General features: G+C 46.6%; 2 protein-coding genes across 7 annotated transcripts in view; one reads left to right on the top strand and one right to left on the bottom strand.

Annotated features, from left to right (window-relative positions):
* EXTL3 (exostosin like glycosyltransferase 3) overlaps positions 1–9036 on the top strand; it is an 88208-nt gene extending 79172 nt beyond the window's left edge. For all 4 annotated transcript variants that reach the window (XM_014556313.2, XM_032471024.1, XM_032471023.1 and 1 more), the window contains exon 6: positions 5918–9036. In XM_014556313.2, the coding sequence (XP_014411799.1) occupies positions 5918–6127 (210 nt within the window). In that variant the 3' untranslated portion in view covers positions 6128–9036. The remainder of the gene's footprint in view (positions 1–5917) is intronic.
* Positions 9037–18845: 9809 nt separating this feature from the next.
* INTS9 (integrator complex subunit 9) overlaps positions 18846–23565 on the bottom strand; it is an 84915-nt gene continuing 80195 nt past the window's right edge. For 2 of the 3 annotated variants that reach the window (XM_006181225.3, XM_032470949.1), the window contains 3 exons: positions 21599–21697; positions 20482–20619; positions 18846–19551 (listed from right to left, as the gene is read on the bottom strand). In XM_006181225.3, the coding sequence (XP_006181287.2) occupies positions 19375–19551; positions 20482–20619; positions 21599–21697 (414 nt within the window). In that variant the 3' untranslated portion in view covers positions 18846–19374. The remainder of the gene's footprint in view (positions 19552–20481; positions 20620–21598; positions 21698–23565) is intronic. The other variant, XM_032470948.1, reaches the window with a different exon arrangement.

Here is a 23565-nt window from a genome sequence, read left to right as displayed (position 1 = left end):
CCATGACCTAGCAGGAGAGGGACAGAACGGGGCGGGTGACACAAGGATAAACTCCATTTGCAATGTCTTGTTTCTTAAAAAAAAAAAAGAAGAAAAAAATATGTAATCTGAAACAAATAGGGCAAAATGTCAGTTTTGACAAACTGGTGCTTGTTTATGTTCTTCCCGCTTTTTAAGCATATTTCATTCACGTATTTTAAATCAGTAGTAGCAAGTGTTTTCTAGTAGCAAGTGTTTTCACTTGCTAGGTAAGGACCTTATTTATGTATGTATAGCCATATATAACTCTTTGAATATACTCCTTCTTTAAACAAACACCTGTACAGTGAAAATGACGCTCAACATAAGAAGTTTCACATTTTCAGTCCCCACCTGGTGTATGTGTACGTCCATAATTCCATCTTACTTCTTCCCTCCATAGATAATTGCTATCCCGAACTTTGTTTTTTAAATTCCCTTCCCCTCCCCCCTTTAAAAATTGTTTTCCCGCATATGTATTCATCCCTAAATGATTGGCTTTTTTTTTAACTTTGTGTAAATGAAATCAAACTATAAGCATTCCTCTGCATTTAGTTTTTTTTTAAAAACACTCAATTTGAGCTTAGTCAGTGTTGATGCTTGTAACTATGATTTATTAATGTCCATTGCCCCAAAGTCTTAAAGATGCTCTCCCCCATACTCTTCTGAAAGTTTTAGGTTTTGCCCTGTTGTATTTAAATCATGAACCCTTCTGGAAGTGATTTTTGTGTGTGCTGTGAGATAGGGTCCCAATTTCAGTTTTGTCTCATAAGCAGTTTTCATTGCACACTTAGTTTATCCATATCCAGTGATCTGCAGTGCTGGCCTGTCACTGATCAGGTGACTCTGTGTACTTGGGTCTCTTTAAGGATTCTTTATTCTGGTCTGTTGATCCAATTTGTTCAGGCACCAAAACCACAGTAATTGTCGTATCTTTAGAATTATTTTTTATATCTGCTAAGACAAGTCCTGTCTGTTAATCTTGTACTTTGAATGTCTTGTCTATTCTTGGCCCTTTTTTCTCCCACATAAATTTTGTAATCATCAGCTTGTTAAGACGGACACGTACACACAGAGTTGGAATTTTGATAGGAATTGAATCTGTAGGTGAAATGGGGAAAATGGATATCTTTAAAAATATGGCGTATTATAAGATCGCCAAGCTATAAAGTTCCATGATAATTTTCCAGTAGAGGTCTTTGAACATCTTTTTAGGTTTATTTCTAGGTACTCTATGTATTTTGTTGCTATTATAAATATTTTCCAAAAGTTACGTTTTCTTTCGTTGTTATAGAACTATTTATTTTTGTTTCTTATATCTAGAAAACTTGCTAAAACTCCATTTAAAATTTCTTGTTGATTGATACCGTTTTCTGTGTTGACAGTCATACATCCCTCGTGCAAGGCACTGTATTGTTTCTTCCTTTCTAATCCTCATAAGCCATTTTATTTTATTTTTTCTTACGATAGTCGCCCGGACACCCAGTACAGCATTAATAGAAATGGTGACAGTGGGCATCTTGGTTTTATTTAAAGGAATGCTTTAAATAGTATGCTGTTAGCTGTGATGTTTGCTTTACATTTTAGCTTATTGACTTTTCTTTCTATTCCTAGTTTGCTAGAATCTTAATTGTGAATGATTTTTTAAATTTTATTGAGTGACCTTATTATCCGTTGATACAGTCCTCTGTTTTATCTGTAATCTCTGGTGTTGACATTCATGTTTTCTTTGGATAAACACATTTGGTCACAATTCTTTTTATAAGTAAATTTCTGTATTTAGTTTTCTAGTATTTTATTTAGAATACTTGGATCAGTGTTCATGGGTAAGTGGGCCCATAATTTCCCTTTTTAGTATTTATTTCTGGTTTTGGTATGAAAATTGTATCTAGTCTCATATGAGTTGGGGCATGTTCCCCTCTTTTTTTCTTTATTATGGAAGAGTTTGTGCACAATTGGAACTGTCTTTTCTAGAAGGCTTGGTAGAACTCACCTCTGATACCTTTTGGGGCTTTGCATGTCCTTTGTGTGAAGGTACGAAACTGGAGATTCTGTTTCTTTAATGATTTTCAGGTTGCTTGTTTCTTCATTTTCTTTATTTTTTTCAAACTTTTAAATTGTAAAATATATAATGCTCATATAGAAAAAGGCATAAAATTTAAGTGCATAGCTTAATTATTATAAAACAACCTATTAAACGTGGGGTGTCAGGACCCTGGAAGCTCCTGCCACTCCCAGTCACAGCCTCCTTCCTCACCCCCAGTTTTAGCCACTGTTGTGGGTTCAATTGTATCCCCCCCAAAAGATACGTTTGAGCCTGAACCCCAGTACCTATGGATGTAATCATAATTGTAAATAGGGTCTTTGAGAACGTAATCAAGTTGAAATGAAGTCAGACTGGAGTTGGATGAGTCCTTAATCAAGCATGACTGGTGTCTTGTCGCAAGAACTGGAGAAGAGACCCAGAGACAGACACACAGGGAGAACACCAGTGACCGTGGAGGCAGAGGTCCGAGTGACGTGCACGTGAGCCTGGCTGGGATCTCCAAAGAGAAGGGCATGGAACCAGTTCTGCCGGAGCCTTCAGGGAGCACATGATTTCTGACGTCCAGCTTCCAGAGCTCAAACACTGCAAGCTTGACCGAAGGGACAGAGGATGAAATGAAGGGAGGATGTGGAACTTCTGGGATCCTACCAGCAGCAAGTGGGCTGGTGGAGCTACTTGGCTGAGAATGTGTTACTTACTTCGAGTGATGGGAAGAACAGCTCAGAATCCGGGGGCTGCTGCTGGCCAGGGCCTGTGGGTGTGGGCCCAGCGCCAGAACCCCCGTCTCCTTGGTTCCAGAGAGTGGCGCCACCTTCACAGGGCGGCTTCCCTCGCAGTCCAGGAGGACAGGGAGGATTGCTCTCAGGTCTTGAAATCTAATGGGATTCGCCCTGCTGGGTTTTGGACTTTTGGGGACCCTGGACCTCTTTTTCCTGCCTGTTTCTGTCTCTTGAAATGGAATGTCTCTCATATGCCTGTCTCACATTGTGTGTCTGAAGCGGATAACTTGTTCTCCAGGAGTCACGTGTCCACAGATACAGAGGGATTTTATCCTAGGATGGACCATATTGAGTCTTAACCGTATCCAGTGTAGGTGATTTAAAAGAGATTTGGGACTTTCTGAGTTGATTATATTTAGATGAGATTTTTGGACTTAGTGTTGATCCTGGAATGGATTAAGACTTTTAAGAGATGCTGGGATGAATGTATTTTGCATGGGGGAAGGTCATAAAATTTTGGAAGCCAGAGGGCAGGCTGTTTATTATGACTACGCCCCCCCCCCCCAAAAGTATGTTCACATCCTAACCCTTGCACTTGTGAATGTGACCTTATTTGGCAGTAGGGTCTTTGTAGATGGAATCAAGTTAAGATGAGGTCACAGTGGAGTAGAGTGGGCCCTCAGTCCAGTGTGACTGGTGCCCTTGTAAGAAGAGACACAGAGACACACACACTCAAGGGGAGACGGTCACACAGTGACGGAGGCAGAGGGTGGAGCGTGTACCAGCCAAGGAGTGCAGGGACTGCCGGCAACGCTGGGACCCGAGAGAAAGGCCTGGAACAGATGGTCTCCTGGAGCCTGCGGAGAGGGGATGGGCCTGTAGACACCTTGGTTTCAGACTTAAAGCCTCAGGGCTGTGACAGAACAAATTTCTGTTTTTTTGGGTCACTGAGTTTGTGGTAATTTGCTACAGCCGTCCTGGGAAATGATTGCTTTTATCACCTAAGCATGCATCCCTGAACACTGGGATGGTGTAGCTTCAAAATAAACTTCCTATATTATGATGGACTGACTTACAGGGAAGTTACTGAGGTAGTACATTCTCATCTGCCCCCATACAGTTTTCTGGTATTAACATCTTACTTTAGTTCAGTTGTCCCAATTGATGAATCATTATTGATAGATTTTATATTACCAAAGTCTGTCTTTTATTCAGATTTCCTTAATTTTTGCTCAGTCTTTTTTTTTTTTTTTTCCTTTTAAACTAGAATGGTCAGGGAGAAGATAATACAGAACACAGCAAAGAGCCACATGTGAGAAAACTGCCCGCAAGCCTAGGGGCGGGAACTCTTGGTTCCTGGATTGGAACATATTCCATGGTTCTCTGGGACAGAAAGGCTGCTGGGAGCCCCAGGGTCCCCCTGCTCACTCCGCATAACTAGTCCACGCCCAGGGCACGGGCCAGACACGCGGAATGAGGCCTGACAAGTTACACCTGTTCCCCGACGAGCCCTTAAGAGAGGATCGCTCTCTACAAAGGCCCCCTGGCAGGGACCACGGGGCCACGAGACCACGGAGAGCTTAGAGGTAGTTCCTCTGCAGCCAGACACGTAACAAACCCAGACTGATCTATGCCCGGCAACTCCCTCCTCCGGATGCTCACTAACTGGGGATGTGGGAGCGAACGAGATGCCTCCAAGCCAACATTAGGTCTTTGGTAAACAAGGATAAATATAAAACACGTTCCACAAGTGAGCTTGAGCAGAACGGAGCACAGCAGGTGAAAGGTTCCAAAGCCCCATTTAGTGCCCAGCACAGGAGGAGACAGAGGGGAGGGTGGGGGGAGATGTGTGTGTTCTTTTTTGTGTCCATTAGGACTTTTGTGGTCCCTCGTTTCTTCCATCAAACTTTGAAAGCTCACTGTACATATGATACACATTTATTGTTATAGTCAGTGTCTGATAATCCTATTCTGCAGTGTTTGGGGGTCTTGCTTCTGTTGTTTGTTTCTGCAGCTTCTCCCTCACGTGACTCGCCCCTTTTGTGACTTTGGGTTGTGAGGTCATACTCTTTGCAGTTTTGCTGAGGGCTCTTCTTTGAGTCCTGAATTGACACCCGGGAGGGCCTGCACTTGCCTCTCCGTGTGCCTGGGCTCACTGCCCACCTGGGACCTGTGTAAGCTCAATGAGCATACTGGGGTTTTTCAGGACACAGAGGTAACAGAAATTCTAGCCTCAGATGTGTGAGGGCCAGCTGTGGTTGTAAGTTCTCAGAGGCCGAGTTTCCTCTCCACATAGAACTCAGACTGAGAAGGAAACGGTACGTCACCATCTCTCTTCGCGGGGCTGCCTCCTGCCCACGCAGCCATCCACTGGGTCCCAGGGCTGCAAAAAGTCTTCAACCTGATTTCATGACCATTGCCTCCCCAACCTCATAAAAACCACAGCTCCTGGCTGTCTCACTGGAGTCAGGCCTTTTCATTACTTAGGCCTCTGAGGATTTCATTTCTTTCATTACAGGCTCAACTATACTATTAAAGAGATGGTTTATATATATTTATGCTGCATTTTCAGGGTTCTGTCCTGAGGAGTTTTTACCTTATTTGGCCTGCCGTGTTGTTGATAGTGAAACTTACAATATTTTTCATACTTGTGTAATCACTTGAAATTTCACCATAATAATAATTGCTAAAACGATATGACCACTTTCCCACGTCTTTAAATATAGCTTTCTTAGACTTAAAAAAAGTAGATGGGCAGTATTTAGTAAGTATTTAAGCAGTCCCCTTTTGGTGGGGAGTTTTCCAGTATTTTGCTAGTGAAAACATTGATGAAATGAGCAATTTCATACCCACTTCTTGCCTCCAAGATAAGTAGCAGGAGTGGAGTTACTGGTTTTTGGTGTCTGAAGTGCGGGCCGTTTGCGCAGCACATCCTTACCAGTGATGTAGATACGCGTGGGGCAGAAGAGCCCCGGGCTCAGGCTCCCGACTTGCTCTGCAGGTGAATGTAGCCCTCGGGGTCGGGGTCGTCCCCACGGAAATGGTTGGAAATGGTTGGTTAAGCTGCCGGCTCTCTGTCAGCATTAGCCCCCGGGAGTCTCACCTCTGCTCTTTCTTCCCTGCTCCCTCCCAGGTGACCTCACGGTGGACCTTCCGATGCCCGGGATGCCCTCAGGCTCTGTCCCACGATGATTCCCACTTTCACGAGCGGCACAAGTGTATCAACTTCTTTGTCAAGGTGTATGGCTACATGCCCCTGCTGTACACGCAGTTCAGGGTGGACTCTGTGCTCTTCAAGACCCGCCTGCCCCACGACAAGACCAAGTGCTTCAAGTTCATCTAGGGGCACTGCGCTTGTGGGGAGGCTGAGCAGAGTGAGGGAGGTGGCTCCCCAGGTCCCGAGACGCTGAAGGACCTCAGGGACGCCCACCAGGTAGGTGGCTCCGACCCTCTGCTGGGAGAGGCGGCAGGGAGAGTGGGAGGGCGAGGCCGCCTTTCCCCTGAGGTCGGCCACACTGGGCCCGGAAGTCGGTCCGAGCTTCCCCCGGGCTCCCTGCGCAGGCACTGATGATAGCTCACACTGAGGACCATGGGGACTGCAGGGTCACTCTCACGGTTCAGAAGCCCAGGACAGCTGGTTTGTGGTTTTTAAATTCACTAACAACTATTATTATTTAAAAAGTTTCAGATTTTGCCATTCAAGGCTTATTTATATGTGTGTGTTTATATACATATATGTGTATACACACGTGTGTACATATGTGTGTGTGTATATATGCACACACACTCACATACATATACATATATATATATATTTGAAGGGGAGTTTGACATTTCTGCCCATCTCGCAAAGTGAGGGACCCACTGAGGTGGTCTGTGTGTTGGTGGAAATGGATCCTGGCCTTACGGTATCTGGCTCATCTGTAAAGTGTCATCTCCGTCCTCGCCAGGGGCGTGTGTGTGCAGAAAGAGAAGGGCTGAGCATGGCTCTTCCAGGGCCTCCCAGGAGATCAGGCCTGTTGCTTTGTTCCTTCCCCATTGCCAGCAGCGCTCTGTAGCTCGAGTTGTCCGCTCAGCCGAGTCCTCGGTGTGGGGGACCTGCACCTAGGGGGCAGCCGGGCTCCCCTCTGCGGGACTTGGTAGGTTTGAGGCTCACTGCTGGGCTGTTCTGTCCTGGTCCCTGCGCTGCTCTCTCCCCTCCCGTGTTTGAGAGAAAACTGAGGAAGGACTGAGACCTGCAGACAGACCCCCAAATGGCTTTTTGTTTGACCCTCCTTTTTGTTGTGCTTTGGCTGCAGACTTTCCTGAAGGTTCTCTCATGTAAGAGAACAGAAACCTGGGGGCTGCACTCCATGTGTGGTCTGAGTGGTTGCGGGTCAGCCTACTCTCTCTGGTGCAGGACAAGTGAGCATCCTTTGCAATCCCACCCGGCTGGCCGGGAAATCCACAGCAAGGCACCTGCCTTGGGATAAATCCTTGGTGAAATTCACCTCCTCTTCCTCCCATGTCTGGACCTCCGTCCTATAGTTATTGGATCCCTAATGCTGGGTTGGTTCCAGGACCCCCTGAGGTGTGGTATGTGCCAGGATCATGGGAGGATTAAGCTCAAATCCAGCTTGAAGTGTAACAGGCACTCACCTCCCATAAAGCTGGTTTAAATTTCTGTTCCCTGGGCTAAAACAGAAATAAGCTATATGTATTTTTTTCTTTTTTTGGTAATGGCAGCAGTGGGGGAACTGAAGAGGGTGTTGGTGGTGTTTAGCAGGGGTTTAGCCTGTGACCTCTACCGTATTTCTGGGCCCCACTCCTCTAGTGATGTTGAGTCTAGGAGGTTTCCCACGACGGATCGATCGGAAGCTCAGGTCTGCCCTGGGCACGCACATGCCTTAAGCCAGCTCTGTCTTCCCCAGACCTCGATGTCCTGTGCTTCTGTTTCAGGGGAACATATCTTCCTCTGACCTGCCTGCACCAGGTGGGTTCTCTTTAAGTTTCATTTTGAAGGCAGGCTCTGTCCTGTAGGTAACACCCACCTGTAGGGCCTCTTGACCTGGGGCTCTCCCCGTCAGCAGACAGGACGGGGACCCTGTCCTCTAGACGCTCCCACTGGCATCTTCTGCCCAGTTCCCCTGCTGAGACAGCCACCTAGGAGACGGCTCTGCTGCTCTGCAACCCAGCGGAGGGGTCCAGACTCCTCGCCCTAACTTTCTGATGACCCCTTCTTTGACTTTGGACTTGATTCTTTGTAGCAGTAGCCTTCTTCCCTTTGGGAAGCCAAAGAGTGTGGTGTTTTGAGCTATATATGTGGCTGCTATTTTTATCTTGTCTGTTGTAATGTGAGGAACTCCTCTGGGTGGGCCTGGTGAGGAAGGAGCCGGCTGTGTGAGGAGCCAGAGCGTGGGGTCCCTGAGCGCTGTGGGCAGATCCAGGAGCAGCTGAGTGGCCTAGGATTACGGATGACCCCAGAGTGCACTGCAGGGAGGGCAGTGATGTCAGAGCACAGACGAGGACAGCACTCTTTGGATCTGAACGGGACACTGACTTGAAGGACTCCGGACAGCAGGCTGTGATGGACACTGGCCATGTTCTTAAAGGATACTTCTCACGGCAAGAGGCAGGGTGGTCAGAGCTTTTGGGGGCTTGGTTAGGTCTCCCAGAGGAGGGCTGTTGCTTTTTGCAAGTTGGATTAGGGAGAGGCCCAGGTCCAGGCTTAGAATGCCATCGATGCTGATCGGTCACCTCGGGAAGCCAGATGTCACCTGCACCACCTGACTCCCTGGAACACGGAACCGCCCTGCAGACACGCGTGGGCCTCCTGGGCTGTCCTGCTAACACCTGTTGCCGAGTCGTTGCTCCCGGGGCCCAGCACGTTCTTGACCTCCAGCTGGCCAGTTCGCTCTTCACCAAGAGGGGGTGCCCACCGAAGGGGGAGCCTCCTCAAGGTGTTGATCAGGCCATTCTGAGCTTTTGCACCTGTGCAGTGGCCCTCCGTCTGTGTGGACTGCAGCTCGAGCCAGGGCCTGTGCACTGAGGCAGTGGGGTCCTTTCTTGGCGCGTAGGGGTGGGTGCTGCAGGGGCTGCCGGCCTGGGTGTGCACTCGGGGAGCTCCTGTTTGCAGTGATGGCGTTTGGAAGGGGTTAGCTCTCTGATACCCATGCCATGTCCATCCACCCCACCCCCTTTCCAGTCATGAGCACAATGGTCTTACATTGGATTTTTGTAAAAAAAATAAAATAAAATGAGACTCTAACTCTAGCAGCTTGGAGCTCTTTTGTGATTTTCCTCGGCAGCAATAGAAGAGTGACGAGAGAAGGAGCCTATTCCAGGAGCCACCCAGGCGTGGCCTGCAGGGACCCTCCCAGCATGATGTGCGCTGTGCGATTTGGTCCTGGAGCAGCCTGCGTGCCCGAACCCAGGTGATGCTGTCAGTGTGGGTGGACAGGCAGCCTGGCCTGCATCTGTTTCTGGGATTAGTTATTTGATTACGCAGAGAGGCACGTAGGTATCGCCGAACTGATTTGAGGGAGTTGTGGGAGCACGTGGCACAGGTGTGCCGCCTTGACGTTCATAGTAAATTTAAAACGTGTGTGCGTGTTCCCAGTCCAGACAAGAGGGCTGGCTTAGGATGGCTCGGTTGGTCTAGAGGTTACTCTGCTGACTTGGAAGGAGTCACTACAAGCCCTGCATCAGGTTGTGTTTAACTGTCAAGAGACCCGTCCTTTTGATGTCTGTGGTCCTTGGCTTCTGCTCAGCTATGGGATCAGAGCCATCCTCGGAGGGGAGAGCGCCGAGCCACGGGCTTGGAGATGGTTGGAGTGGGAGAGGAGGATGTGGAAGCAGAGAAAAGCTGCGTCGGGGTTGCCCCGCTCCCGGGCTCTGCAGTTGCGAGTTTGGTTTGTACTGACAATCTTAAGAATGAGTGGGACCTGAAATTCAGTGCTACTCCAAAGGTCGGGCTGACAACTGATCAGGTAGGTTTTGCAGTGGGTGAGGGAGGTAGACGTCATATTGGGTGGGGATGCCTCCTTGGGTCTGGAGTTTTGGCTGTCAAGCTGCTATTATTCCAACCATCCATCGTCTTGTTACAACTTGTCCCAGGATCAGAGAGACTTGAGGAAGTTGGACGAGGCTGTAGAAATGAGCGCCTTGCTGTACACAGAGGTAACTTGTCCAACTTAGGTTCTGTGCCTGTTAGTTCTGGCCTGGGCGTGAGGTAAGCCAGAGTGGTCAAGTGGTAGTGGTTGATGTTGTCATTGAAATCGAAGGTTCCACAATATTTGCAAAAATGTGGTTAAGGAGGATAATGTTGTGGTTAAGGATGTGGACTCTGGAGTAGACTGCATGGGTTCAAGTCCTGGCTCGCCCATTAAACTGTGGAGGGGAGCAAGTTATGTTCTAAACCTCTCGTCTGTACAGAAAATGGCAAGAACTGTGCCCACGTCTTAAAGACTTGGTGAAAGTTCACGTCGTAAGTGTGATGAGTCCACTGTTCGGCACACACCAGAAATGAACTGTTAATGGGGTAACACACTGTGAACTTCTTAGTGGCTCTTTCTACATTCTACTCATTCTGACGTCAACTCCTTCAAGACTCAGCTGCAGCACTGCTTCGAGAAACCCTCCCTTCTCAGAAGTCGCTGCTTCTCCCTCCCCAGTCTCCTGTTACAGCAGCCTGACCTGTCTGTCTGCACTGTGCACGGTGGTGTCTTACAGGTCTGCTTCCCACACCAGATTCAAAACCCCTTGAGAATAAAGCACTTACACGCTAAACAGTTTTTTGATGAATGAAATGACTTGAGAACAAAATTAAGGAGGGTCACGTAGAAATCGTAGCTGAACAGTAATCAGAACCTTAGCACTTCTGGAATACAGCTAAGTGGTATTTATTACCAGAGCATTAAATGAAGCTGGCACACAACGGCTAAGAAGTCGTATAAAATTCACGATTTTTATTATTTAAATATTCATTGACAAAGGGGAATAAGAACTAAAGACCCAGAATGGATCCCAGAAGAGGTCACTGAAGCCATGCCCTCAGGCCAGGCTTGGTTTGCTGTTTAACTTCACTGTTCCTTGACTTGTTTTAATTGGGCAAATTGTTTCATATTGCTTCATTTGTCTTCTTATTTGTGAAAGAGTGCAGTCCTGCTCATACTGTAGGGTTGTCATGTTAGAATTTGAGCTATGTAGATCCTATTTATTTAACCGATCAGTATTAGTATTTCATTATGAAAAAAATTTCAAGAAAGTACAGAAAAGTTCAAATAATTTTTATAGTGTACACCTGTATACCGAGCAACTGTTCTACTACAGTTGTTTAAAGCTCCCTATATACTCATCCCTCTGTCCATTTTTTTCATCCCTTTATCTGTCCCTCTATCCTTTTATCCATCCTATTTTTGGTGCATTTCTAAGTAAATTACTGACATTAATACCCTTCCTTCTAAAGAACATAAGAACACATATTAACTGGGGTCAGTATTAGTTTCTATGTGTTTAATGTAAACTTTACATATTAAATTTACACACTGAAATGCACAAATCCTAAGTGTATTCTCTGACTTGTGACAAATGCATACCTGTGTAACCAACCCAGTTAAGATATAGAACATTTTTCTCAAACCCAGAACATTCCCTTGTGTTCTTTCCTAGCCAGTCTCCACCTCCACCCCACAGAGATAACCAATGTCCTATTTTTTTTCCACCTTGGGTTAGTTTCCCCTGTTCCTCGAATTTCATATAAATGGTGCCATACAATTTTTACTCTTTTGTGCAAGTCTTCTAGACACTCAGAGTCACGTGTCTGAGATTCCTCCAGTGTTGCAGGGATTAGCAGTTTGTTCCTTTTATTGAGAGGTACCCCTTGCACGGCATCTGCTGATAGGCACTGGGGCTGCTGCCAGCTTGACTGTTAGAAACGAAAGGGTGAACATTTCTGTGCAGTCTTTTTGTGGACTTGTGTTTCCAGGTGAATACCTAGGGGTGGAATTGTTGACGAGGCAGGGTTATATACGTTTAGTTTTATAAGAAACTGCCAGAGCTTTCCCCAGAGTGATTATACCACTGGTTCTCCCACCAGTGATTCTGAGTGTCGCAGTGGTTCCACACCCTCACCCGTCTGTGCTGCTGTCAGGCTTTTTGTCATTTTAGCCATTCTGGTCGGTGAGTGATGGTGTCCTGTAGTTTGAACTTGCATTTCTCTGATGGCTGATGATGTTGAGTACTTTTTCATGTGCTTATGCCATTTATATGTTATTTTCTTTGAAGGGTCTGCACGAATATTTTGCCTGTTAAAAATCTGTTAAAATTTTTTTTGTCTTTTTTTGTATTGCTTTTAAAAAAAAGACATATTTTTAATAGACTTTATTTTTTTGAGCTGTTTTAGGTTTACAGGAAAATTGAGTGAAAAGTACGGTTCCTCCGCCTCCTTTCCCGCCTTGCATTAGTGTGGAGTATTTATTACAGCTGATGAGCGAGTACTGATGGGTTAACTGAAGTCATAGCTTACAGTAAGGTCCATTCTTTGTGCAGTGTCTTCTTTGGGTTTTGACAAAAGTATCATGAGACGTGTCCACTACTACAGTATTGTATAGAACAGTTTCACCTTCTGAAAAACCCTGTGCTCCAGGCGGTCTGCTCTCCCTCTGACCACTGGCAGCTGCTGCTGTTTTACTGCCTCCATAGTTTTGCCCTTTCCAGACTGTTGTGTCACGTGTCAGTTAGATTCAGCCTTTTCAGATTGGCTTCCTTCACTTAGCAATATGCATTTAAGGCTCCTCCATCTTTTTGTGGTTTGATAGTTAATTTTTCTTTTTCTTGCTGAATAATATTCCCCTCTGCATGTATTGTTTCTTTTTTTGTTCAGTTACAAGAATTCTTTATCTTGGATACCAGTCTGTTGTCAGGTGTATGTTTTATAAATATTTTCTCCAATTTGTGGCTTGCCTATCCATTTACTTTATGGTATCTTCTGATGAGCAGAAACTTAATTTTGATGAGATCTTATTTATAACTTTTTTCTTTTTTGTCATTGCTTTCTGTGATTCAGGGAACCTGTGCCTTCATGATCCCAAGTCATGAAGATAGTCTTACGTTTTCCACTAAAAGCTGTGTGGTCTTGGACCCCTCCCGAGCGGACATTTGTGTGTGGTGTGTGGTGGCGGTCAGGGTTCTAATTCTTTCTCTTTTTGTATGTGAATATCTAGTTGTTCCAGCACCACTCGTTAAAAAGCATTTCCTTTCTCTGCTGCATTGGCTGGGGCCTTGGTTGACGACAGAACGGCTGTGTGAGTGTGGCTGGGTGTGTCAGAGCTCTCCTTCCTGTTGTGCTGATTTGTCTGTCCCTGCTGCTAGTCCCGGACCGCCTGGATTAACGTAGCTTTCTCGTTCACCTGGACGTGAAGAAGTTTAAGTTCTCCAACTTGCTCTGCTCATTCTTCTCAAAATTGCCTTGGGTACTATGGTTACTTTGTATTTCTATGTATAAATTTTAGAATTAGTTTGTTTATTTCTTTTTTTTCCCCTTAAAAAAAGGTTTTCTAACCTGCTGGAATTAAAGATTAAAAAATTCCTGTATAATATACAGAACTAAAAATGACCATTAGCCACTTTTAAACATACACTTCTTGTGGTGGCTCACAGAGAATGTGACAATGAATGTATGTATGTTCATGTACAACTGAAAAATTGTGCTCTACACTGGAATTTGACACAACATTGTAAAATAACTATAACTCAATAAAAAAAAGTTAAAAAAAAAAACATAACACTTCAGTAGCACTGAGTACATTCACAACGTGTAACTGTCACCACAAGCTATTTCCAGAACTTTTGCGTCTTCCAAACAAAGTCTGTACCCGTTAAACCAGTAAGTCCCCAGCCCCTCTTCTCTTAAGCACCTGTTACGCTCTGTCTTTTCCTGTGGATTTGTCTGTCCTGGACGTTCATATGAGCGGAATCAGAGTATCAAGCCTTTCATGTCTGGCTTATTTTACTTAGCATGTTTTCAAGGTTCATCTATCTTGTGGCATGTGTCAGAATTTCATTCCTTTTTGTGCTGGACAATATTTCACTGTATATTGTGTGTGTATGTATGTATACACTGTGGCGTAAAATATGGCACATATATTTTTTTGTTCATCCATTCACCTGTTGATGGATACTTGGGTTACTTCCACATTTTGACCATCGTAAATACTGTTATGAACATAGTGTTCAAGTATGTGTTTGAGTCCCTGCTTTCAGTTCTTTTGGGTACATACCTATGAGTGGAACTGTTGGGTCATATGGCAACTCAGTGTTTAACTTTTGGGGGAACTGCCAAACCGTTTTCCACAGCAGCTGCACCATTTAATGTTCCCACCAGCAATGCACAAGGAAGGGTTCGGTGTCTCCACATCCTTGCCATCATCACTTGTTTTATAATGAATGAGTTTTAAATTACAGCCACCCTCGTAGGTGTAAAGCGATACCTCCCTGAGGGTGCGATTTACATTTCCCCAGTGACGAATCATGTTCAGTACATTTTCATGTGCTCGTTGGCCACCTGTATACATTATTCAGAAAAATGTCTATTCAAGTCCTTTGCCCATTTAAAAAAAAATTGGATTTTTGTTGTTGTTGTTGTTACCCACTGGGATTTTGATGGGATTGTATTGAGTCTAAAGATCAGAGGGTAAAACTGAAACATTCGTCATGTTGAGTGTTTTCACTTATTCTAGTATTTTCTATTGAGATATTACTGACATATAACGTATGTAGGTTTAAAGATTTGATACACACATTGAGAAATGATTACCACATAAGGTTAATTATCTCCATCCCATCACATAATTACCAGTTCTGTGGTAGTAACTTTTAAGATCTACTCTCTTAACAGCTTTCAAGTATAGAATGCAGTGTTGTTAATTGTAGTCACAGTGCTGGACACTGCATCCCTAGGACTTACTCATTTTAAAGCTGGAAGTTTATAATCCCCACTTCCCCCACCTCCTGGCCCTGGCAACCCCCATTCTACTCTCTTTCCTCTGAGTTCAGTTTTTTAGATTCTTCTTATGAGAGCATACAGTATTTGTCTTTCTCTGACTTACTTCATTTAGCATAATGCCCTTAAGGTCCATCCATGTTGTTGTAAAAAGCAGGATTTCCTTCTTATTATGGCTGAATAATACTCTGTTGCATATGTGTATGTAGCCCACATTTTCTTTATCCATTCATCCATCAGTGGACACTTAGGTTGTTTCCATGTCTTGGTTACTGTGAATAATGCTACAATGAACACGAGGGTGCTGACATATCTTTCAGATAATGATTTCATTTCCTTGGGATATACACCCAGAAGTCGGACTGCTGGATCATATGGTAGTTCTTTGTTTTAATTTTTTGAGGAGCCTCCATTACTGTTTTCCATAGTGGCTGCACAAGGGTTCCCTTTTCTCTTCATCCTTGCCAAGACTTCTTGTTTCTTGTCTTTTTGTTAACAGCCATTCTGACAGGGTGAGGTGATATCTCACTGTGGTTTTGATGTGCATTTCCCAGATGATTCGTGATGCTGAGCACCTTTTCATGGACCTGTTGGCTATTTGTATGTCTTCTTTGGAAAAATGTCTATTCAAGTCCTTTCCCCATTTTAAAGTCAGATTCTTTTTTTTTTTTTTTTTATTGACTTGTATGAGTTTCTTATGTATCTTGAATATACCCCTCATCAGATAGTCGGCAAATACTTTCTCCCGTTTGGTGGGCTTCTCATGGTGTTGGTTTTCCTTGCTGAGCAGAACCTTTTCAGTTCGATGTCGTCCCATCTGTTGATTTTTTACTCTTGTTGCTTGTGCTTTTGGTGTCACAGCCAAAAAACTGTTGCCAAGACCAATGTCAAGGTTTTCCCGTTTTCTTCTAGTTTTTACAGTTTGGGGTTTTACGTTTAAAAAGTGTTTAGTGCTTTTCAAGTTAATTTTTATGAGTAGTGTTAAGACAGGAGTCCAGTTCCTTTCTTCTGTGCATGGTTCTCCGGCTTTCCCAGCACCACTTACTGAGAAGACTATCCTTTCCTCACTGGGTCTTCTTGGCTCGCTCCACCGTGTATGTGTGAGTTTATTTCTGGGCTCTTGATTTTGTTCCATTGGTGTTTGTGCCTAATTTTATGCCAGTACCATACTGTTTTGATTACTATAGCTTTGAAATAAAGCTTGAAATCAGGAGTTGTGCCTCAGGCTCTTTCTCATGATTATTTTGGCTATTCAGGGTCTTTTGTGGTTCCATACAAATTTTAGGGTTTTTTTTTCTTCTGTGAAAAAAATGCCTTTGGAATTTTAACATGGATTGCATTGAATCTATAGATGGTAAAATGCTTTCATGATGTGATTAAAACCTATGAAGAGATCCAATACAGTGTTGGCTGCAGCCTCCAGCAAGATTAGACATGTTTTGTTCAGTTCTACACTCTCTCTCTCCACGATTTGGTTGTGACTTCCTTCAGAATTGTAGCTGGTTACTTCTACCTCATTCTGGGTTCAAAAGAGAGTAATGTTATTTACCCCCAGTTCCACTGCAGTGCATCTGAGAACATCAGAGGTCTTCTGCCTTCCCACAGGGAGGCATGGAACAGTGAGACAACGTTCAGCTGTCCTCTGGCTGCAGGGGAAGAACAACCTGGGCCAGAGAGAAGTGGCCCCTTTCCTACCGCCGGTCTGCTTGGCTCCTGTGAACAAATGACTGTGCAGCTCTGGGGGCTTCTCCACCCTTCTCTCCATCGAGGCCGCGTTGCACAGGCGGCCCTCGTTTTGCTGTGCTTTGCAGATACTGCATTTCTTACAAATTGTAGGTCTGTGGCAGCCTTGCGTCAGGCAAGCCTGTCGGTATGCCATTCCCCAGCAGCACTAATTTTTAATTAAGGTCTGTTCAGCTTTTTTTTTTTCTTGAAATAATGCTCTTGCACATTTCATAGACTACAGTATAAACATAGCTTCTGTATGCACTGGGAAACCAGAAAATGCCTGTGCCTTGTTTTACTGCAGGGTTTGCTTTATTGTTGTGGTCTGGAACCAAACCAGCGGTATCTCCAAGGCATGCCTGTAGTTTGGAAAGGCCAACTTCTGTCTGTATTATAAGGCAACTGTGAGGGCCAAAATCCTCAAGCTGCTTCCGGGAGAGGAGCAGTTGTTACCTCTTCTTAAGAAATGGCTAACAGGCCCGTCTCCCCTCCCCAGCTCCTGACCCCTGATCCTCATGTACAATGTATGGTCAGGCAGAAGCCACAAACTTACCAGCTCTGTGTGTTTAAGAAAGTTAACCTCTATGCCTCAGTTTCCTCACCCAGCACCTGACTGTAGCCCTGCGGAGAGACGACCCTGGGCCAGGAGCACCCAGCTCAGCCATACCAGGATTTCTGACCCACAGAAACAGTGAGATAATAAATGTTTTGCTATTTTAAGCCACTAAATTTGGGGGTAATTTGCTACACAGCAATAGGTACACTACTTTGTAGAAAGATTGTGAGAAATAAGAAAATCAGGTTCCTCATCCCCATTTTAGTGGATTTTTAGTTACTGTTTAATCATTAGGATTTTTGGGGGGGAAATTTTGTAAATGTCAGGCTCTTCACCAGGTCGGTGTCAACAGTCAGGGGGCTGCATTTCCAGTAACAGAGCTGCCATCAGTGGTATGACCCTAGCAGTGAAGGCAAGTCCCCATTTCTCCTGGGTCTTCTACACACCAGCCTGGTCGGGCACCCTCAGCCCTGAACTCACGGCAGCCTTATTCATGACCGCTCTCCTGACATGCGAGAGGGCCAGCTCTAGATTTTCCCTCTGTTCTAGCAAATGCTTCTTCCTGCCTCTGGCTTCTGCCACTAGTAACTTGGTTAAAATCTTCGTAATTTAATTATCTCCTGCTAACAGTTTATTGACTAATTTGTATTTACATACCGTTTGATCCCTCGAGAGGTGGTTACTAAAGAGACAGTGCTTTGGGATTGATTAAGCCCTTCACAGAAATCAAACTTGGACAAATTCAAGCCATGCCCGGACATAAGTTATTAGGAAAGTTAAGTGAAATAACCACTTTGATTTTATTCTGTGCTGCTTTGCATTTTTCAAGATGTCAAACACTTTAACAAAGAACTGAACTGCGTTTCCCTCGGGGGTTTGTTGGGAAGCACGCCTGCAGGTGCACGTTCCCCACCTCCTCCTCCTAAGAACAAAACTGTACTTTGGAGCCAAAGCACGTCCATCTCTTTTAACGGGAATCCTCCCCCACCGCTGAGGCTCCCACAGTGTATTGTGTAGACACAGCCAAGACCCCGTGGTTGGAATGACCTGCACCTTGGGGGACAGAGACCCACCGAAGCATTCCCGTGCCCACATCGGGCAAGTTGGAGATGGCAGAAACAAAGCTGCCTTTTTCCTCCTCCAATGGAGAACTCCTTCCAGGGGAAGGTCCAGTCCAGAGAGAACCGCAAGTCACCTCTCCATAAAACCTGCAGGCAGCTCTATGGCATTAGAGCTCTGGGGTCACTACGCCCCTTGGTGATGCTCAGCTGCTGGCCGAGCTGGAGGACTGACTGCTGACTGAATTGCAATCAGTCTGAGAAGGCTGTAAGCCTCCACTTCCGCTGTGGCCAGTTCCGAGGCCCGGGTGCTATCCCTGCCCCCCCCCCCCCATTTTAATACTTGCAAAACTGGCAGGTGTGTTACAACGGCTGCTGCCTTAGAGTGGACGTAAGCTGGGCAACAACCTGTTTTAGACAATTCCGTTACTTCAAGTGCAGTAGTTTACTATTACCAGTGGGTCTCCAGGCATATAGGAGTTTAATGCTCAGCTGAATGCAAAGAATCCTGACGGACCAGGAGAGGCAGCGATGGGCCACATGGAGCCTGAGATGCTGGTTCAGGACCTCTGGAAGGTCAAGGCTGGTGAGCAGTCGGTGTTGGTGGTTTTCATAGTTTAAGAAATGTATTAATGCACATACCAAACTAAAACTTGTGTTTTCTAAGTTTATATTCTGTATATTTTCATATTTTTTCAGATACTAAGTGAATGTATAAATTATAGATTCAACAGAACACAGATACTTCTATAAAAAAATAAATTTTAGTAGCAAATGGGCTCACATTATATAAAATACCGATACATGGGTTCATTTTACTAGTTTTGGGGGTATCATCTTTCTTATGAGGCACAGCACTGTAGACGAGTAAATAACGAAGTCAAAGACTAGCTGCCCTGCCCGGGGCCTGTGAAGCCACAGACACCAGGCCACATATCATCCCTTTTTACTCCCCTCCCACCACTGTGCCCCTGGGAGCCACTGTCACTCTCCTGCCGTCCTCAGCTCGCTGCCACCTCCCTTCCGGCTGCCCGAGAGCCAGGTCAGGAAGAAAACGAGTCCAGCTGGAAGGGGACACTCTCACCTGAAACAGTGCCACGGAGCCAGCCCGGGAGATCGCGGCCGTGACTCCTGGTCATGTCCCTCAGCAGCCGCTTCTTTTGTCCTCAAGCCTGAGGCCACCCCAGGGAGCAGCCTGGCCTCACGCCCCCCGCAGCCGGGGTGGGCCCTGCCGCGAAGGCTGGCAGGTTTCAGGAGGGAGGCGGCTCTACTCAGAACTTCTGTAGAAACTTGAGGACAAGGTCCCGCAGGCGCACCCTGAGCACCTCGTCATTGTCACAGATGATGTGGGTGGAATCTTCCTCAATCTGGATGAGCGTCTCTGCTTCCTGCAGCAGGACGATGTGGCCCTTGGCTGTGTCTTCCACCTTAATGTCACTGAAGCCGTGCTGCTCCAAAAGAAAAGGGGTGGGAGGATAGCTGAGCAACTGAACTCTAGAAATGATACTTCTAGACTTGGCTAAACTGAACATTCTAGAAGAAACTGGCGTTTTGGACACTTCTCGATACAATTCTTCAGACTAGTCACAGGACCTACTACAGCAAGAGAGTTCAACCAGCTTCATATACATTAAGTGAAGTCCCCAAATATGCTAATCTCATGCAAAACAGCAGAATTCCTAGGACCTGCTTAAGCTTTTGAGAGTTATTTGAGGGGCACATCCAGGCACCGGGTTCAGGAATCTGGGATGCTGGGCTGTGCATCACCAGCCTCCACACCATGCCTGAGGACCCTGGTTTAAAAAAGCTCCATCCTGTCCCAGGAAAACGCCATTCTTCACAGCAGGATACCAGACCGTGTCATGTGGCAGATCCCTCCCAAGGGAGAAGATAAGGCAGCAAACCAAGTATTTCTCCAGTGCTGCCTCTGATGCTCACTCAGAATATTCCTACGCAGCGGACATACAGTGGAGAAAGAAAAGAAGTGGAAAGAAGACTGATTTGTCTCAAAGGGACACAAGACAGGTAAAAAACAAGGCCTGGGGAGATTCTCGACACTTGGTTCTAGAAAGCTCAGCATCGTCTGGGGCAGGCACTGATAGTTCTCCTGCAGGAGGAGATGGGGCAGATATGGTCGGGGCAGTCGTCGGGGTCAGGTCCCAGGGTCAAGTCCTGGGTGAGCCAGGCAGAAGAATTAAACAAAGTCTTTCTGGGAAAGCAAGTTGTTTCAAGCTTAAGTCCCGAGGAATCAGGTACTGGTGTGTCCACAGCCCACGGCGGGGGAAGTTCGGGGTGGGGTGATGCTTCCAGGAGGAGAAAGCAGCTGAGCAGCGGCAGGACGGACGGGGCCGTGCAGACAGTGTGCACTTAGCACTCACCTTCTCCAGGGTCTGCACAAACTGTTCCACGGGGATGGAGCCGCTCAGCAAAGGCTTCAGAACCTTGCAGTCTGGAATGTCATCACTCGGCCGCTTTCGCTTCTTCCCGCCCGTGGGCTGGGCGGGCCGGGGCGGGGGCTGGCGCGGGAGGAAAACGGGGAGCAGCAGAGGTCAGTGCGGGCCCCTGGGGCTCCAGCTAGATTCCCACACAGCACAAACAAGCTAAAGCCAAACTAGCCACCCAGAATCCGTGTCTTATTTGGTGTAGATGTCTCCTCTTAGCGTGCTCCATGTGTAATTTTCAATCAGTTCAGAACTGTCTGAGTAGATTCTTAGTAAGCGTCCTGGCAGCTGCAGGTAGAGCAACAGGACAGCGGCCAAGGACACTGGCTGTGGGGACAGATTGGCTGGTTTTAATCCTGGTTCTGGAGCCTTTCACAAGAAAGTGAAGGTCAGAGAAACTGCCTATAAACTGGGGGTAATAAGGGAATGTGGTGAGGATTAAGTCAGACAGCTGAGAACCAGCGGGGTCCAGACATCATGCAGGGGCACCAGAGCGACACCGCCCAACCCTGAAAGGGGTTCTCGGGGCGGGGGGGTGGGGGGGGGTGGGAAACGTGCCGTGATGTGAGGGGAGGGAGGTGCCCAGGCCTCCAGGCCCTGCCTGCCTCCTGCAGGTCTGTTGTGTTTCGGGGCCTCCCATGGGAAGGTGGGCCCCCCAGCCCCCGCCCTGCGGCCCCCAGTCTCAGGGTGGCCGACTGGTAAGAGCCTGTCTAACAGCGTGTGGCTGGGGGGCTCTGAGGGATGCTGACGCGCTTGGAGCTGAAAACGGCACTCGGGACCGGTGGCCCTGTCCCTGTGGGTAGTCACTTCTCTTCCCTTTTCTCTCCGAGGCACGTGGCCAGAGGAGTAAGTATGGGGAGTGTGTACATGGTGCGCCTCTGTTGCAGACCGAATCCCTTGCGTAGCCTGTTCTCCGGTGTCTGCTAGTGTGGGAGGCCCCGTCCCGGGGGCCTGGACTGCCAGCACCTTCTTGGCAGGAAGGGGTCTAGTGTCACAGGCCCCAGAGGCTCATCGTGGATTCGAGCCCAACCCCCCATCCCCCCCGCGGCGGTACCTGAAGGACGTGCTTGTTATCTTTCGTGTGCAGCACGGCCGACACGGTTGCCAGGGAAATGCCAGGCTTAATCTCCATGGGCACCAGCGAATCCGCGAGCTGGGAGCAAGCAGAGGGGTTTCAGTCAGGCTCACTGTGAAGTGGGGGGAGCCACTGTGCCATCCAGAGTCGGGAGGCCACGCTGGGCTGCAGCGCCACCCACCGCAGAGCTCAGGGACGGGTGGTGAGCCCCCCAGGGTCTGCTCACCAAGGCCACCGGGCTTGCAGCGCCACACACCCCTGCCAGCCTGGTGGAGAAGTACCAGGCAGGTGTCGGAGCCGAGCCTTGAAGGGCTACCATCATGCATGCTCTTTTCTTCTAAATTTTTATTTACATCGCTGTAGGCTAAAATCACCAAGTAACTTTAAGAAAGAAGGTTAAAAAACTTAATTTTTAATAAAAAATACACCCCCTGCACACACGTAACTGCAGTGCAGAAAGGAGGTGAGCTCGTTCAGCCACAAGCACACCGGTGCTGGCAAGCGCCCTTCTGGAATTCTCCCTCTGGTCTATTAATGCAGGGGTTCACCTGCCCACCGGGGGGCTGGCAGCAGCCCCAAGACCCCGTGGACCCCACAGCCAGCTGTGCTGGGCCCCAGCACCGCCCACCAATGGGCCAGCTGCCTCTGCACCAGGCAGAGGCTGGCAGTAAACTGGGCTAGTGGCCAGCCCCACCTCCCAGCGTGTCCACAGCCGTCAGCTCGGCCATAACAGAAGGGCCCACATGGCCCTCAGAGAAGACACCCCAGAGGGGAGTGTGCTGCTAGGCCCCACAGGATGTCTCCTACAAAAGTCCCGTTCTCAAAGATTGGGAAATGTAACTGACTTCTCTAATACATAGAAATAAAAACAGAATTAGGCAAAAGGAGGAGGCAGGAATGTGTTACAAAGGAACAAAATAAAACCCCAGAACACAGCAAAGAGGGTAGGTACAAGCAATTTCCCTGATAAAAAGAGTTGAAGGTAATGATCACAAGGATGCTGAATGAACTCGGGAGGAGAATGGATGAATGAAGACAATGAGAAGTTAGAAGATTTTAACAAAGAGTTAGAAAATACAAAGAACCAAATAGAGCTGAAGAATACAATAACTGAAATGAAAAATACACTAGAAGGAATCAAGAGTAGACTGATAGATGAGACGGAGGACAGATCCATGCACTGGAAGGTGGAGTAGTGAAAATCACCCAAGCTAAACAGAAAAAAGGGAAAAAAAGATCCTTTAAGAGACTTCTGGGACAATACCAAGTGCATTAACATTCACATTATAGGGAACCTAAAAGGAGAAGAGAGAGAGGCGGGCAGAGAACTATTTGAAGAGGTAACAGCTGAAAACCTACCTAACCTGGGAAAGTAAACAGACATGTAGGTCCAGAGAGTCCCAAATAAGATGACCCAAAGAGGTCCACACCAAGATGTACTGTAATTAAAACGGCACGAATTAAAGATAAAGAATCTTAGAAGCAGCAAAGGAAAAGTAACTACATACACGGGGAGCTCCCATAAGACTAGGTGATTCTTCAGGACAGAAGAGAGTGGGACAACACATTTAAAGTGATGAAAACCTGACAAACCAGAACACTCTTCCTGGCAAGCCTCTCGTTCAGATCTGAGGGAAAGATAGAAGAGCTTTACAGACAAGCAGAAGTTCAGCATCACTGAACCGTCTTTGTAAGAAATGTTAAAGGGGCTTTTGATCTTGGCCAGAAGGCCGAGAATTCAAAACCTGTACCTCTTGGGGAGGAATGGAAATGCCAGCAGCCTTGACTGTGGTAGTGGTTTCTCTGGTGTGTACACACATCCAGCCAAATTCATCCAGTTGTACATCTGAAATCTGTGTGGTTTCCTGTTCAGCAACCACACCACGATAAAGGTGTTAAAAAAATACAGGGGCTTTTCTAAGTGGAAAAGAAAAGGTCACAGCTAG

Source organism: Camelus ferus, chromosome 31 (assembly GCF_009834535.1).
Source record: "Camelus ferus isolate YT-003-E chromosome 31, BCGSAC_Cfer_1.0, whole genome shotgun sequence".
NCBI lineage: Eukaryota > Metazoa > Chordata > Mammalia > Artiodactyla > Camelidae > Camelus > Camelus ferus.
Note: the sequence above shows the minus strand (reverse complement) of the source record. Positions and strands in the feature narration are given on the sequence as shown.